Here is a 16,913-nt window from a genome sequence, read left to right as displayed (position 1 = left end):
TCAGCAGTTTCCCACTACAATTTCAATAAATACCAAAGGCCTAACTTACAGAAGGAAAATAATTTTACAGAGAAGAAACATGGAAGAATATTCCTTGATCAGATGGATCAATAAATTGCTATTATTACCGCTTTATCCACAATATAATTAACCTTTTGTTTCTCATCCATGAACAAATTACTTGAATGTCCAATCTGAATATCCAACTTACCTGCAGTGCTTGTTCTTGGATATCACGAAATAACTCCATATCTTTCTCAGTCATGATTTCCTGGCTCCCAAAAAGCCGTTCCTCACTTTCTTGTTTGCCTTCCCAGCCATCCTGATTGTCTGCATATAAAGAACAGGTTCACACATTATTAATATACTACCCTTAGTTTAATACATTATCTAGAAATAAATTTCAGGAGTCTTTATTTCAGTTTGAAGACCTCAATAATAATTATTTATATTATTATTTTATGTAACAAGAAGAGATAGCATTAAACTGACTCAAAAAAAGATATTATAACAAAGTATATGTATTATATCTGCCTATAATAAAAACCTTGAATTGTCTTCTTAAAAATACTATATAACTAAATGTAAACGTCATTAAAAGAGATTACATTTTAATGTATTATTAATACATACAAAAGCAGAATAAGAAAAAGTTCTAAGGAGTATAAAATTTATTTTGAAATAGTATGAATACAACACTTTTAGTATAAGTTGGACATTCAAATATTTTTTCATTCCTTGGTAGTATGGAAGAAGTTTATGTTATAACAAGACATAATTTTCATCACCTAGCAAGAAAAACAGAGAAAATTTGCTCTTTCAAACTTCTCAGTGAAGGATCACCATAAGGCCAATACATTCTTATCTCAGCAAAAAGATAACCTTTGAAATAGCTACCTTAACTGATGTCAAGAAGTACCAACTCCCTTCACATTCTGGGTTCCCTTTAAAGTAAGAACTCCACAAACCTGAGGATCACAGAGATAATCATCTGGATAAGTATGATAAATTATAATTACCCGCTAAAGAAGGCATCTTCACTGCATGAGGATGCAGTGAAAAGAAATTAGTGAAGGAGTATTGAGGGATTACATGGGTCATTATCCGTTGCATTTGAAGATGACACCGCTGATAGTGTGCCATCAGCATTTCCTCTTTGTATGAATGTAGCTGAAAAGACCAATTAGGAGGTAGTTCTTTTCATATCAACTGCACATATAGGCTGTCTGTTATTCATCCTATCTAATAAAACAGAAACATGGTAATTGGCGTACGACCGCTACCCTTCCCATTGGCTAATCAGCAAGATATGCAAATTAACTGACAGCCAAGATGGCGGCCGGCAGCCAGGCAGCTGGAAACTAACATGAGGCTTGCTTGCTTTAGTGACTGAGGAAGCCAAAGCTTCCCCGCCTACTTTGCCGGCCTCTCAGCTGCACTCTAAGCAACTATGTTACAAAAATCGAAGCTAAACAAAACCCCAGGCTTCAGCCAGCAGGACTGCAACATTGTTTCAAATACAGAAGGGTAAACAAAGGCCAGAAACCTGCTTTCAGCAGTGGAAGTCTCATAGCTGGAGCCGAGCCTCAGAGCTAAAGCTGGCCCAGAATAAAAAAAAAAAAAGGAAAAAAGAACAGGTTGGGAGCTTCAGTCACCCGTCAGCTTGAAAATGGCCCTCAGCCCCTCACCCAGGCTGGCCAGGCACCCCAGTGGGGACCCTCACCCTGATCCAGGACATCCTTCAGGGCAAACCAGCCGGCCCCACCCGTGCACCAGGCTTTTATCCTATATAGTAAAAGGGTAATATGCCTCCCGGCACCGGGATCAGCGTGACAGGGGGCAGCAACCAAACCCCCCTGATCGGCCCTGCTCTGTGTGTGACAAGGTGCGGCGCCCCAATCCACCCCGCCCCCCATGGGCCCTGCTCTGTGTGTGACGGGGTAGAGCCATAACCTCCCCATCGGCCCTGCCCTGAGTGTGACAGTGGCGGTGCCCCAACCCCCTGATCCGCCCTGCTCTGTGTGTGACAGGGGGCGGTGCCCAACTCCCCTATTGGCCCTGCTCTGTGAGTAACAGGGGGGAGCTCCTCAACCCCCTGATCAGCCCTGCTCTGTGCGTGACAGGGGGGAGCTCCCCTACCCCCTGATTGACCCTGCTCTGTGCGTGACAGGGGGCGGCGCCCTAACTCCCCAATCGGCCCTGCTCTGAGCCTGACCAGGGGCTGCACCTAGGGATTGGGCCTGCCCTTTGCCACCCGGGAGCAGGCCTAAGCCAGCAGGTCGTTATCTCCCGAGGGGTCCCAGACTGCGAGAGGGCACAGGCCAGGCTGAGGGACCCCCCCCCTTCCCCCCGAGTGCACAAATTTTTGCACACCAGGCCTCTAGTTTAGTAGAAGAAAAAGGATAAGGGCTCACTGTTCACAATATTCCCAAATTGAAAAACACATACATATATAAAGATGCTATGTGACATGAATGCCCCCTAGTGCATGACACAGACAGATGCAGGCACAAACTAGTACAGCAATCAGTAGCATTGTTATCAGATGGTGCAATGTTGTTCCTTAAATTCTAAAACTCATAAAAAAAATAAAATGACAGAGCCAATTAAAGCAAAAGCTCACACCAATGCCTAAAGCTCAATATTGGTTTTCCATATACTTTATACACATTTGCTCTAATACATTTCTATTTCTATAACATTCCAGTAGATTCTTCTAATAATCCATCTATAGTGAAATGGTTAATACAAAAATGCCTTTCACTAATATCCGCTTTATTCTTTCCATCTAAGTCCAAATTAAATGACTTGCATATCTTCTTAACCATGCTTAAACTAGAGCTTTTCTACAAGCTACATGGCTGATAAAGACATAAAAAGTATTTAAATGCTTACAGTAATTAGTTGATTGCCACTATGGTGAAAACCTCATCGATACAGCATTAAATAGGGGGACCTTACAATGATGAGAATTTTCTCTTTTCACTGAACCCATCAACCATTTATATAAGCAAGAATGAAAACAACGATGCAGTGAAAACAATCACCAATGGGACATTCAGAAGAAGAAAATCGAAGTGAAGAAATTATCTTACAGTATATGAGATAAAAGAGGCTTGTGATCCAAAAAAGTCCATTCTCATTCTGCTACTTTCCTCAGAGCCATTTCTACTTCCTTCGCAGCATTAGGTTCTCTAAACTCACAGCACTCAAGCAACAAGGCTAGTTTAAGTTTTAGTTATCCGAAGAGCTAATGAAAATGTTCTCCTCTAACTTCAATTACCTGCTATGCTATTAAATATTCTCCACAGATGTTTTATACTTTGAGAAGTAAAGAACTTAGCCTGATACATTAAGCAAATGGACTGAAGTTATGGTTCTCTCTCTCTCTTTTAAGTGAAAAATTACAAATATATTTGCCAATATTTGAAGTAGAAAAATCAATGACCTTATATTTCCATGTATTTTATTCATTTCCTCATGCTTTCTTAACCCTTTGCGATTGTTTGTCTACTCTCAGCCACCAAAGCTTTTTTACCATTCCGGTCGTATGTCTGCTCTCAGCCACCACAGCAAGGAACCGTATAACTCTATTCATTCATGTATCAGTTCATAATTTCTCTGAAAGCTCTTAAGTGTCTAAGCGACCTTGTCACGAACCAAAACATTGCCCCGACAAATCGGATATATCGAAACTCAATATAAACAAACGCTGTCGTTCCACACTCGCCATGCAAACACCGTGGTGAGTCAGTCGCCTTTTGAGAGTGAAGAAATCGACAAGCTTCAGAGATACTTCGCAGAATTTCAAATAAAGCTTTACAAATTACGTTTAACTGTAATTAGGCATTCTCGCTTGTTAAGATATTTCAAAATAATACTCCAAAATGGCAAAAGAAAGTTACCGAAAGAAGTGTACTGCGAATCTGAAGGTAACGATGAAGTGTTTTATTTTGGCACCTTGAATACTGACTCTGACGTAGAAAGTGATAATGTTTGTAGTGATTCTACTAGTAGTGACGTAGTTCCAAAAAAGAATTAATAAATCTTGTTTATCCTTCATAATCTTGCATGTTATGTATCACTGCTCTTTCAATGGAAATTAATTCCGACCAGTACGACACCCATGTCCAAATTTAATACGACCGCAAAGGGTTAAATCAACAGCATTTTATTCACCCTTACTCTTTCCAACTTCCTTCCAGAAATAATGTAAATAAGCATCATGATGCTCCTCACATGATTTATTTTGTAATTTATGAAACAACAATTACCCTTGATTCAAGATTATAGCCCAAATTTCTATAGGCAGATTCTTGGTGGTTCTACCAAAAAAGCACCATCTTTTGTCTAATAGCTCCTACTTGTTCCCTCTGCAACATCATGTCTTGCCTCTAAATTCTTGCCACAGCTATCACCTTATTATCATTAAATATGTATCTTTAATACATTCTTATATTTCATAACTAATTTTTACTAATCAAATAAGTGTATTCCAGAGAGCTAGTGTTATTCCAAATAACACACTTTTGGAATACTTTTTGTTTCTTAGTGAACAACCTTTTACCTGTGGGCCAATCTGAAGAGCTTGATTTTCTGTTGCCCTTTTTCCTGATTCTATATTGTTCAGAGTAGTCTACCACTTCCCCTCGTGGTTTCCGCCCATCAGGGGAAGGGGTGAAGAATTTGGTAAGGCCATCAATGAGCCCTTTGGTTTTCTTGTTGAATTTCAAAGAGACACTGCTATCTCGGCAGAAGTCCAAGCCATCTATTCGCTCCAAATACCCTTCTTCTGATGATGATGCTGATTGGCTGGAGAGAGTGATTTTCCGTTTCCGACCCCTTCCAGGGCCAGTTCGAACTTTGCTGAAGGGACCTTTTGATCTAAATAATCAAAAAGGGAAAAGGATAACTATTTTTTAAAAATCTGTATAAAGTTTCTACTTATTATATAACATATAATTAGTGAATAACCTACAGCTTTATAAAAAGTCTGTATTATTAAAATATTTCATAAATTATAAATATTATATAAATAAGAAGCAATATTTAAAAAAAACTCTATTTCCAAGAAGCCTAGTTATTTTATAGTGAAACAAATCCTAAGCCAGGAGTCAGAAGGCCTAATTCTGCCACTTACTAGCTGTACATCTTGGACAAATCACATTTTCTTTAAACATCAGTCTTCATCTGTTTAATGAGAGTTGGACCAAAGAACAAGTCAGATCCTTTCTGGCATAATAAAGTCCTATGATCTCTGTACCAACTCAGATTTATACTTTTACCTTTAAAAACAAGATGGGTTACTCTCTGAAAGTGAGGAATCAGAAGATCACTTTACAAGAAATTAAAGCTTGATTTAAGATTTATTATATGAACTACAGGCCCTGGCCAGTAGTTCAGTTGGTTAGAGCTTCATCCTGATATGTTGAGGTTGCGGGAATCAATGCCGGGTCAGGGAACATACAAGAATGAACCAATGAATGCGTAAGTAAGTGGAACAACAAATCAATGTTTCTCTCTCTCTCTCTCTCTCTCTCTCTCTCTCTCTCTCTCTCTCAATCAATAAAAAATATATGATCTACAATGCTGGTTCTGTATATTTCAATCTGATGTTGCCCATTCATTTCAAATGTGTCACAGTCAAGAGACTCTTAAATGTAGAAAAAGTAGGTAAAATGTTTGAGAATAGAGATTTACAGGCCTAAAGATATTTTACATATCATCAAAAGTGAATTACCTTAGAAATACTTAAAAAACAAAAAAACAGGTTGAATTAGCTATGGAATCTTGCCCCACCTCCTCCAGACATAGCCCCGTTTCCTAGTCCACAAAGAATAATTATATCCTGATTTCTGCTAATAGAGCAAAAACTTGCATTATTTTACCTCAGAACATAAAAATGACACTTAGCTGTGACCTCAATAGAAGCTATCCAGTGATCTGTACATCTAATAGAAATAAACTATTGAGACTAGTATCAGGAGAGAAATCTGTGAAATGCAACAGTAACAATTTTTTCTTTCTTATTTTTTTATATAAGGCAATAGCTAAGAGCCAGGCACTGGTGCCAGACTACTTGAATTTTAATCCCAGTTCAACATTTACTATAAACTTGTGCAAGTTAATTTCTCTATACTATAGTTTCCTCCTTTGAAAAATAAGAGTACAACAGTCCCTACTTCATTGGGTTGTTGGGAAAATTAAATTATTTAACACACATAAAGCACTTAGAAAGTGCCTTGGCAATTTATTAAGGGCTCAATAAATGTTAGCAATTATTATTACATAAAAGTGCCAATTATAACCAATGAAAATGTTTTCATAAACAAGGGAATCCTAAAATCTAGAGAAGACCCTATCGACAGAGAAGACCCTATCCTTTTCTCCCCTCACCTTGCCACAAGTACAACTTACACCGTGTTTTGTTTCTTTAACCTGTTTTTTGGACGTCCTATTGGATTAGCATAACGCCGTTTTATCTGCGCCGCCTTCTTCTGTAGAAGTTTTCGTCCTTTTTTCCTAGGTCGACATATTTGACATATCCACATGCCTATAAAGAAAGAACATTCCACATAAAAGCACAATGGATATAAATACATTGAAAGAGTTCCAATACTCTTCAGGAGTTCTTAACCTCTTTCAGATTAAGGACTCTCATTTGAAAATTTAATGAAAGCCCCCCAGAAAAATAAACATGAAAATATATACACACAAAATTCTACAAACAACTGGAAGAGATTTACAAATATCTAAGGCCCACACATGGCTGACGTCCACTGATCCTCAGTTAAAAATCCCTGCTCTATACCTACCACCCAGATACTGGTTTCTAATTACCATTCTACAAGAAAAGAAGCCAGGATTCCATAAGTAATGGCTGATTCTAGGACTGGCACAGGGAAAATACAGATAACCTAGAACATCTTGGGGTGCCAGATAATCAAGAAGTGCTCAAAAGGTGATGAAAGCATATCAAAAGGACACAAGAACCAACTTGAAGGAGCTCCCAATAGTCATATTTGGGTCAAACTGAGAAAAAAAAGAAATAATCAGAGCAAAGAGTTATAACCCATAGAATAAAATACAGTGAGTCTGTAATATTATAAATGAATTAAAAAATATGTGGGAGAAAGAGATAGCTCTCCTCTACAGAAGAATTCTAATTATGAAAATAGAAAAATTATCATTACCAAATACCACAGTAAAATTGGTGCAAGCAAGAATCACTGATGAATGCTAAAGTTGGTAGACAAAGCAGAAAAAGAATAACTTCCTCCATGGATGTTTAAATATTGAAAAGAGAGGAAAATAATAATAAATCCACATCACATAAGAATCAGGATGCCTAAAGAGAAAGACTGCCCCCACCATGAAGGTGATCGTTTTCTTCCTACTTATACATCCCCAAATAAAAAGATGCAAATTACTCTTTCATTTTAACAAAGCAGATAAAAAGTGCTTTCACTAACATAACCCTTTATATGGCCAGTTTGATTTCAGAAAGAATTTCTCACCTTTTGGCATCCGGGTAAGTGGTGGGTCACAACACTCCATGTGAAAACCTCGGTCACAGGAATCACAAAAGAGCATGTTATCCTAAAAAAGAGAAAGGTCAGTTCTGCTTAATCTTACAAAACAGAAACATATCAGGATCGTGACTTCATAAAAGTTAGGAAGATTCAACAATCTCAGAAAGGAGATAAATTATTACAATAGTAAAATTTTCCTTAATTTGTATTAACTGAGTAAATGGACAGTCTGAGTTAGCAAACAGACATGAGTTTCTGCTTCATCTGATCTTTAATAAAAACTAGTTTCGCCCAGCCAATGTGGCTCAGTGGTTGAGCGTTAACCTATGAATTAGGAAGTCACAGTTAGATTCCGGGTCAGGGCACATGCGTGGGTTGTGGGCTTGATCACCAGCAGAGGGGCATGCAGGAGGCAGCTGATCACTGAGTCACCATTGATGTTTCTCTCTCTCCCTTCTTCTCTGAAATCAATAGAATCAATTAAATTAAATTAAAAATAAATAATGAGTTTCATTACTTTCAAGTTTACCCAGGAATCAGATAGAAGCTAACTTTAGTCAGTTTTCATTAAAAAAGGACAATTTGTAATTAATATATTAACTGACTAGTCCTAAATGAATGCCCCCATACTCCTCAAACAATTTCAAAATATTATTTTAAAATAGCTTGGTCTCTTGCCCAGGTGATGTGGCTCTGTGACTGAGTATTGGCCTATAAACCAGGAGGTCACGGTTCAATTCCCAGTCAGGGCATATGCCTGGGTTGTGGGCTCAATCCCCAGTGTAGGGCATGCAGGAGACAGCTGGTCAATGACTCTCTGTCATCACGGGTGTTTCTATCTCTCCCTTCCTCTCCCTTCCTCTCTGAAATCAATAAAAAAAATATTTAAAAATAAATAAAATAGTTTGGACTCTCTGCAAATTTATAATTAAGGTGCTTTAGAAATTACCTAAAATTAATCCAAATCTCAATACACAAGTATAAGAAACTAATAATATGTAAATTTAAAGAGTCTACTGTTCTAAATTCTGCTGGATGAAGTGACTAAAAAATAACCAACCATATATAGAATATACAATAGAATATTTCTAAATGAAATATTCACTTTAGAAGTTAAAAATACTCACTGCATTTTTGCCTTGATCTCGACAAGAACTGCAGGTTTTACACTCGATGCACTGCCACCGTAAGGCCTTCACTCTAACTGTTAGTTCGGGGGAAAACTTTAAACAGGATGGATGACCTAATAAGAGGAAAATTCAACAATGAAACCATCATCAATCATTTTGTAATTGTATTAAAGGAATAATGTAGAAAAAGTCAGTATCAAAACATGCATCAAAAAAAAAAAAAAAATAGGATGCTCCTGGAAGCTTACCATACCCATCTCATTAGGACTTATATTCCACTTCAATTTTATTAATGCTAAATAGAATTTAGTATACACCCCACAAATTTGATTATAAAAAACTTGACAAACTCTAAATTTTTATTAACCCTGCAATAAAGCATGATGTGTGTACACATGCTTGTATGTATATGAATATATAACATGGCCAGGCCATTTCTGGAAGAATATGCAAAAACTTTATAATTATAACATGCTAGGATATGATGCTATAAACATTTTGAAGGAGGACTTTACATTTCACTTTATACCCTTCTGTGGTCTCAATGTTTTTTTAACAGTGACATGTTACTCTTAAAATTAAAAAATATTTAATAAAAAATCCCATAATTTAAAGTGAGTTATTTGCTCACTAGAGGCCTGGTGCACAAAATTGGTGCACAGGTAGGGTCCCTAGGCCTGGCTGGCGATCAGGGCCAATGTGTGGGGCAACCGGTGGGGCAATTGGGGGGGGGGGGGGCACCCGCTGGCACCCGCCTTGGCTGGCCTGCCACTGCCCGCTCACAGGCCCCACCTCCCCACCACTGGTCGCCTCCCTCTGTGGGGTGACCAGCGGGGCAATCAGAGGGCCCCCACTGGCACCTATCTTGGCTGGCCTGGCGCCACCTGCTTGCCAGCCCCGCCCCCCACCACTGCTACCTCCCTTTGTGAGGCGATCAGGGACCCCCATTGGCACCCGCCTTGGCTGGCCTGGTGCTGCCTGCTACCCAGCCCCACACCCTTCTTCCCTCCCGGTTAGGGCCTGCGGGCTGGGGGCAGCTCCTGGGTTGAGCATCTGCCCCCTGGTGATCAGTGTGTGTCATAGCAACCGGCCATTCCGCCATTCAGTCGATTTGCATATTAGGTTTTAGTTATATAGAATGATTTAAGGCACTCAAGCTAAAATTAAAACATAAGCAATATTTCCACTATAACCAGAAAAACATGTTTCCTCTTCTAAGAGTTAGTATCAGTTTGATTCTCAAAAACTTAGAGTAGTCAATTTGCCCTCAACTCTAAAACTGTTTATCCCCTTTCCTCTAAAATTTGGTTATTATTACTACTAGAGGCCCGGTGCACAAAATTCATGCACTCGGGGGTCCCTCAGCCGGGCCTGCTCCCTCTTGCAGTCTGGGAGCCCTTGGGGGATGTCTAATGTCAATCGGACATACTTAGTGCTGCCACGGAGGCAGGAGAGGCTCCCGCGGAGGCAGGAGAGGCTCCCGCCACCGCCGCTGTGCTCACCAGCCGTAAGCCTGGCTTCTGGCTGAGAGACACCCCCCCCTGTGGAAGCGTACTGACTATGAGAGGGCAGCTCCTGCGTTGAGCGTCTGCCCCCTGGTGGTCAATGCATGTAACAGCGACCAGTTGTTCCACTGTTCGGTCGATTTTCATATTAGCCTTTTAATATATAGCATTATTATTGGTGAGAAAAGGGACTGGTTAAATTATTTTCTCTCTTTTCTATTCCTAAATAATAGTATCTTCCATGAGGTGGTAAGTTTATCATCAAAATATCACAAACATTAAAGGAAAATGGGAGAAGAGGTGTAAAACTTTCATTCATAATCTCATCATCCTAGAATAGCCATTTTCCTATTCTACTTTTCCTTTCTAAACAGGTTAAAAGCACTTTCATGGTTTTAATTGTAGGGTATATACTGTTTTTGTTGTGTTTTTCATTATTTTATTCAAGTAAACTTTATATTTATATTCCTTAAACAGATTACATTCCACCGAGTTGATTCACTGTAACCTACCTCGCCATTTCCTTATTGTTAAATACTTAGACTATTACCCTTAATAGTTAGAACACAAAAAAATTATTTCATGTTTATAAATTTTTTCCTTTTAAATTAATAATAAATTCCTGAAAGTGAGTTTGTGAGCAAAATGAAATAATCATTTTTTTTATAGCTTGGGAGGTAGAAATGTACTGCCAAAACATATTCCAGTCCCTATGATATATATGTCCAGTGCCACCACCATGTACAAATGTTTTACCACAATTTCATCAGCTCTAGGTCTGGGCTCTCTAATCTTTCAAGTTTTATTATTATAACAGCTATGAATTGACACTTCACTGCTGCTTTGGTGTGCATTCTTATTATTATTTAGGTAAAACATTTTTTTATATGCTCAACTATTAACTTTCTCTCATATAAACTAACTGTTCATAGACACTGTCCCTTGGACTTTATGCAGCTAGGCTTCAGATATGAGCAAAGTTCTACTAACTGAATGTGTCTGAGTGACTTCTGAAATGCAGAAATGAAGCAAAGACCATCTTCCTCCTCATACTGACTTTTTTAATGATAAGCAAAGTCATAGAAATACCAGTAGCTATCTAGTTCCACAGTAGCCTCCCACTTCCACCTCTTTCTTCTTTTCCTTCTTCTTCTATTGGTTAATACTTACCCAAGGATATTTTCCCTTTGATTTTTAGAAAGTGGAAAGGAGTAGGAGAGACACAGAGAGCAAAACATTGATATGAAGGAGACACATTGACTGTTTGCCTCCCGCACACATCCCAACCATGGCCAGGGATAGAACCTGCAACCAAGGTAACTGCCCTTGACTGGAATCGAACCCGGGACCCTTCAGTCCACACACCGACACTCTATCCACTGAGCCAAACCAGCTAGGGCTTCCACCTCTTTCAAATTAAGGCAGATATAGTGATTCCCTTGGTACGTTAGTTCTGCAGTGTTCCAGAAATCAGTCCTTAGAGCCCAGCCTAGAGCTTGCCTCTTCGGTCCTTCCAACAATTTCATAAATACCTGATTGCACCATTAAATTCCTTTCCTCTTTAAGTAACTAATGTTTTTCTGACTTGTGAAATAAATATAAAACATTGAAAAGTAAGCCGATGATCAAAGATAAAGCTGATATACTAAGGCAGTGATGGTGGACTTTTTGAGCTCGGTGTGTCAGCATTTTGAAAAACCCTAACTTAACTCTGGTGCCGTGTCACATATAGAAATTTTTTGATATTTGCAACCATAGTAAAATAAAGACTTGTATTTTTGATATTTATTTTATATATTTAAATGCCATTTAACAAAGAAAAATCAACCAAAAAAATGAGTTCGCGTGTCACCTCTCACACGCATGTCATAGGTTCGCCATCACTGTACTAAGGCCTTCCTACAAAGCCTTAAGTTCTTTTATTTTACTTAAATCTTTATTGTTAAAAGTATTATATAAGTCCTCTTTTTCCCCCCCATTAACCTCTTCCAGCCTGCTCCCACCCTTCTCCTTCCCCCTCCCCCCGACCAGGCCCTCACCACCCCACTATCTGTGTCCATGGGTTATGCACATATGAATTCAAGTTTATTGGTGGATCTCTTCCCACCCACCTTCCCCTGCCTTCCCTCTGAGGTTCAACAGTGTGTTCATGCTTCTATAGCTCTGGGTCTATTTTTGATCATCAGTTTATCTGGTTCATTAGATTCCACATATGAGTGAGATCATATGATACTTATCTTTCTCCGACTGGCTTATTTTGCTCAGCATAATACTCTCCAAGTCCATCCATGCTGTTGCAAATGGTTAGAGCTCTTTCTTTTTTATTGTTGCATAGTATTCCATTGTGTAAATGTACCATAGTTGTTTAATCCACTCATCTGCTGATGGGCACTTAGGCTGTTTCCAAGTCTTAGTGTTATAAATTGCACTGCTATGAATATAGGGGTGCATATGTTCTTTCTGATGAGTGTTTTAGGTTTCTTACAATATATTCCTAGAAGTGGGATGACTGGGTCAAATGGGAGTTCCATTTTTAATTTACTGAGGAAACTCCATAATGTTTTCCACAGTTGCTGCACCAATCTATCTCCATTCCCACCAGCAGTGTACTAGGATTCCCTTTTCTCCACAACCTCGCCAACACTTGTCGTTGCTTAATTTGTTGATGATTAAGTTCTTCTTTATAACTGATTTTTTTAGAGAGACACAGACAGACAACTATTTGTTGTTCCACTTATTTATTCATTCATCAACTGATTCTTGTATGTGCCCTGTCTAGGGTTCGTTTTGAAACCACAACCTTGGAGTATTGGAACAATGCTCTAACCAACTGAGCAATCTGGCCAGGACTAGCCTTGTAAGTTCTTAAAATGTAGACCAAGAATATCTCTGATAGCATGTGTTAGAAAAAAACAGAGGGACCCCACCCAGTGTGGCTCAGTGGTTGGGCGTCGTCCCATGTACCAAAAGGTTGCCAGTTCAATTCCCAGTCAGGGCATATGCTCAGGTTGTGGGCTCAATCCCCCAAAGGGGGCATGCAGGAGGCAGCTGATCAATGTTTCTCTCTCTCCCTCCCTCCCTAAAAATCAGTAAACTATTCTTTGAAAAGTCTAAAAATCAATAAACTATTATTTGGAAGGAAGGAAGAAAGGAAAGAAGGGAGGGAGGGATAGAAGGGATCCACATACCACTGTTGCCACAGTCAGCACAGGAGATAAGTTCTTCTGGCTTCTTTTCTCGGTTTTGTTCTTTTGTACCAAGACAGAAACTACAGATGGGAATTGGTTCAGCAACTGGCTGTAAAGAAAAGCACAATCATTCAGGCAACAGTACTTTTTCTTAGCATTAATTTAAACACATTAAAATTATACTTTTAAGTTCCTATAAAAGCCTGGCCAGTGTGGCTCAGTGGTTGACCATCCACCTATGAATCAGGTCATCACGGTTTGATTCCTGGCCAAGACACATGCCCAGGTTGCGGGGCATGCAGGAGGCAGCCAATCAGTGATTATCTCCCATCACTGATGTTTCTATATCTATCCCCCTTCTTCTCTGAAATCAATAAAAATGTATTTAATGAATGAATAAATAAATCACTACAAGAAATAGTTACATGCAACTTTAGGACAAATAAACCACTCTCCTAAATCTCTAAAAATTGGTCCTTGTAGTGACAACTTTGGTTCAAAAAAATCATATCCCTATCATGATGGTCATTTAGGAACTAAATGACACAGTATGGATTAAACAAAGCAAATCCTTCACCTAAGATTAAATAATTCAACTGAATTAAGTGCAAGAAATCACAATATCAGTTCCTTAAAGGGCATGTGTTGTAAAAGAAGAGTGATAACATATATACAATTAACCATTATATAAAGCAGAGGACATTAAGTGCTATCTATAAGAGAGAAACTAGTGTTCTGTATAAATGAGAAAGATAAATTCTAATTATGGTTTGGAGGAGAAGAGTTGAAAGAGGAAGACAACATGTATCAAGTACAAATACTATGGTACCAGATCTTAAGAAATTTGTCCAAGGACATCTATAATAATAAAAGCATAATATGCTAATTAGACCAAACAACCTTCCAGACGAAGCCGGGGCTGCGAGGGAAGCCCGGGTCCTGGGTGCCTGTTGATGGCTGGAGGGAAGCCCAGGTCCCAGGTGCCAGAGGGAAGCCAGTGCCAGCAGCCAGGTGAAGGAAGACCTACTCTTCACGAATTTTGTGCATCGGGCCTCTAGTTAGATAATAACTGTTATAAAAGCAAGTTTAAACCTATGTTCCTCTGTCTACTGCACTGTCCACCTCACCCCAAGGATGGAAAGAAAGGCAATACAGGTAGTATAAACAAGATGAACTCAGGTGTGCAGTCTGCGAAGGCCAGTGCTTAAAGGATATGGTTTCTGTGATAAGCTTAGGGGCATTAGGGTAGGGAATTAGATCACTTTGTGAAGACTGCCACTGAATGTTATGTAAAGTTGGGCTTTATCCTACAGGAAAACTGAACCAAGAGATGATAACTTGTATTTGAGGAAAATATCTTCCTTTTTCTATTCATGAAGCCTGAGGTATAAACCAAGAAAAATAATCCCAGTAGCAGTATCAAAGACATATAGAGGAAAATCAAAATAGTGGTTATAATAGTCTGGTGAAGACAAGATAATCTGAACCAAAAAGTAAATGAAATAGAAAAAATTGCTACAGACTTAGAAATCAACTACTTGTAAAAGTGACAGAAAAAAAAAATTTAAACATGACTAACTTAACTAAAAAGATGGTAGTATCTTTCAGTTGAAGGTGTTACAAGCAAACTAATAGTACTCCTCAGCTAAGAAGACTTCATCCAAGAATAGAAACTTGAAGTAAACACTAAAGAAGGCCTAGAGAGAAGGCAGAAGCAAGTTCATGAGGTTTGATCTTTATACTATAACCTCTAAGTACCATGAGATTTTAAGCAGAGGAATAGTATGACAAAGACATAAACTTAGAAAAGTCATTCTATAAAGCAGTTGAAAATGGATTTGAAGGAACAGGATCTGTAATCCAGGCCAGGAGTAATGAGAGTTTGTATTAAGGCATTGACAAAAGGAATGGAGAAGAGAGAGAAACAATATTTAAAAGACAGAATTGGCAGGATTTGATGGCTAACTGATTTAGAGTGGGGAGCACAGTAAGAAAGATGGAAGACTTAGACACCATTAAAGATGTTAAAAGGTAAGCCACAGAATGAAAGATACTACAACATATTTAACCAATGGCTTATATTCAGAACATTTAAAGAATTCTTACATATCAGCAAGAAAAAGACAGACAATAGAAAAGTAGGCAGAAGACTTCAACTGGTAATTCACAACAGAAAATACATGAATACATGTGGCCAAGAAAAGATGCTCAACCTCTTTAGCCATCAACAAAGTAGATATTTAAGAATGGCTAAAATTGTGAAGACTGGCAACAGTAAGTGCTAATAAGAAAGTGGAACAAGAACTCTCCTACATTGCTAAAACACTCTGAAAACTATGTGACATTATCTACTAGAATTTAACACACTGGGCAAACTGCACGTTATTTAAATCATCATAATGCACTTTAGGTGTTGTTTTTCAATAATTATAACATTTCTATTTACAAAAACAATTAAACAATTAAACAAAGTTCCTAGTACTTTTTAACGTATGGTACTGCGTAAAACATTTTCCTCTATGAAGAGGGACCAAACAAAATTTACATAAGTATCTAGATTCGCTTCTTTTTCCATGGGCATGAAAAACGAGAACACTCGTGAGCGGTCCTTAACAGATGGCGCGCGAAACACGAGAAAACTCCTGAGCGGTATGAAATGTGTTAACATAGACATACCATATGATCCAACACTTCCACTCCTATCTACCCAAATGAAGTGAATACACATGAATAATAAAACATATACAAAAAATGATCAGAGCAGCATTATTCATAACAAAATTTACTCAAAACTTAGCCAAATAACTAGCAATGGTTGCACACATAAATTGTGCTATATCCATACAGTAAAATATTAAACGGTAATGAAAATAAATTACAACCAATAACATGGAATGAATGGAAGAACGGACACAAAAGAATATGCAGCCCTAACCGGTTTGGCTCAGTGGATAGAGCATTGGCCTGCGGACTAAAGGGTCCCAGGTTTGATTCCGATCAAGGGCATGTACCTTGGTTGCGGGCATATCCCCACTAGGGGGTGTGTAGGAGGCAGCTGATCTATGTTTCTCTCTCATCGATGTTTCTAACTCTCTATCCTTCTCCCTTCCTCTCTGTAAAAAATCATTAAGGTATATATTCTTTTAAAAAGAATATACAGGGGTGGGCAAAAGTAGGTTTATGGTTGTTTGTATGCAAAATAACACAATAATTAATAAATACTATAAGAATAAACTCTGTGTTTCATGTCCTCACAACTGTAAATCTACTTTTGCACAACTGTATACTGTATCATACTGTTTACATACATAAAGTTCAAAAACAGTTCTATGTTGTTGTATGTCAGGATAGTGGTTATACCTTTAGGGAGAAAAGTAATAGGTAGTGCTTTAGAAAAAGGCTTACTGAGCCCTAGCTGGTTTGGCTCAGTGGATAGAACGTTGGCCTGGGGGCTGAAGGGTCCTGGGTTCGATTCCAGTCAAGGTCACATGCCCAGGTTGTGGGCTCAATCCCCCATAGGGGGCGTGCAGGAGGCAGCCGATCAGTGATTCTCTCTCA

The 16,913-nt window shown here is 38.6% G+C and overlaps 1 protein-coding gene across 3 annotated transcripts in view; it reads right to left on the bottom strand.

Moving 5' to 3' along the window:
* The window catches only part of KAT6A (lysine acetyltransferase 6A), a 130,160-nt gene that overhangs the window by 47,578 nt on the left and 65,669 nt on the right, over positions 1-16,913 (bottom strand). For all 3 annotated transcript variants that reach the window (XM_059685299.1, XM_059685301.1, XM_059685300.1), the window contains 6 exons: positions 13,356-13,464; positions 8,660-8,775; positions 7,518-7,599; positions 6,418-6,553; positions 4,568-4,884; positions 212-330 (listed from right to left, as the gene is read on the bottom strand). In XM_059685299.1, coding sequence (XP_059541282.1) covers positions 212-330; positions 4,568-4,884; positions 6,418-6,553; positions 7,518-7,599; positions 8,660-8,775; positions 13,356-13,464 — 879 coding nt within the window. The remainder of the gene's footprint in view (positions 1-211; positions 331-4,567; positions 4,885-6,417; positions 6,554-7,517; positions 7,600-8,659; positions 8,776-13,355; positions 13,465-16,913) is intronic.

This window comes from Myotis daubentonii, chromosome 2 (genome assembly GCF_963259705.1).
Source record: "Myotis daubentonii chromosome 2, mMyoDau2.1, whole genome shotgun sequence".
Lineage (NCBI taxonomy): Eukaryota > Metazoa > Chordata > Mammalia > Chiroptera > Vespertilionidae > Myotis > Myotis daubentonii.
Note: the sequence above shows the minus strand (reverse complement) of the source record. Positions and strands in the feature narration are given on the sequence as shown.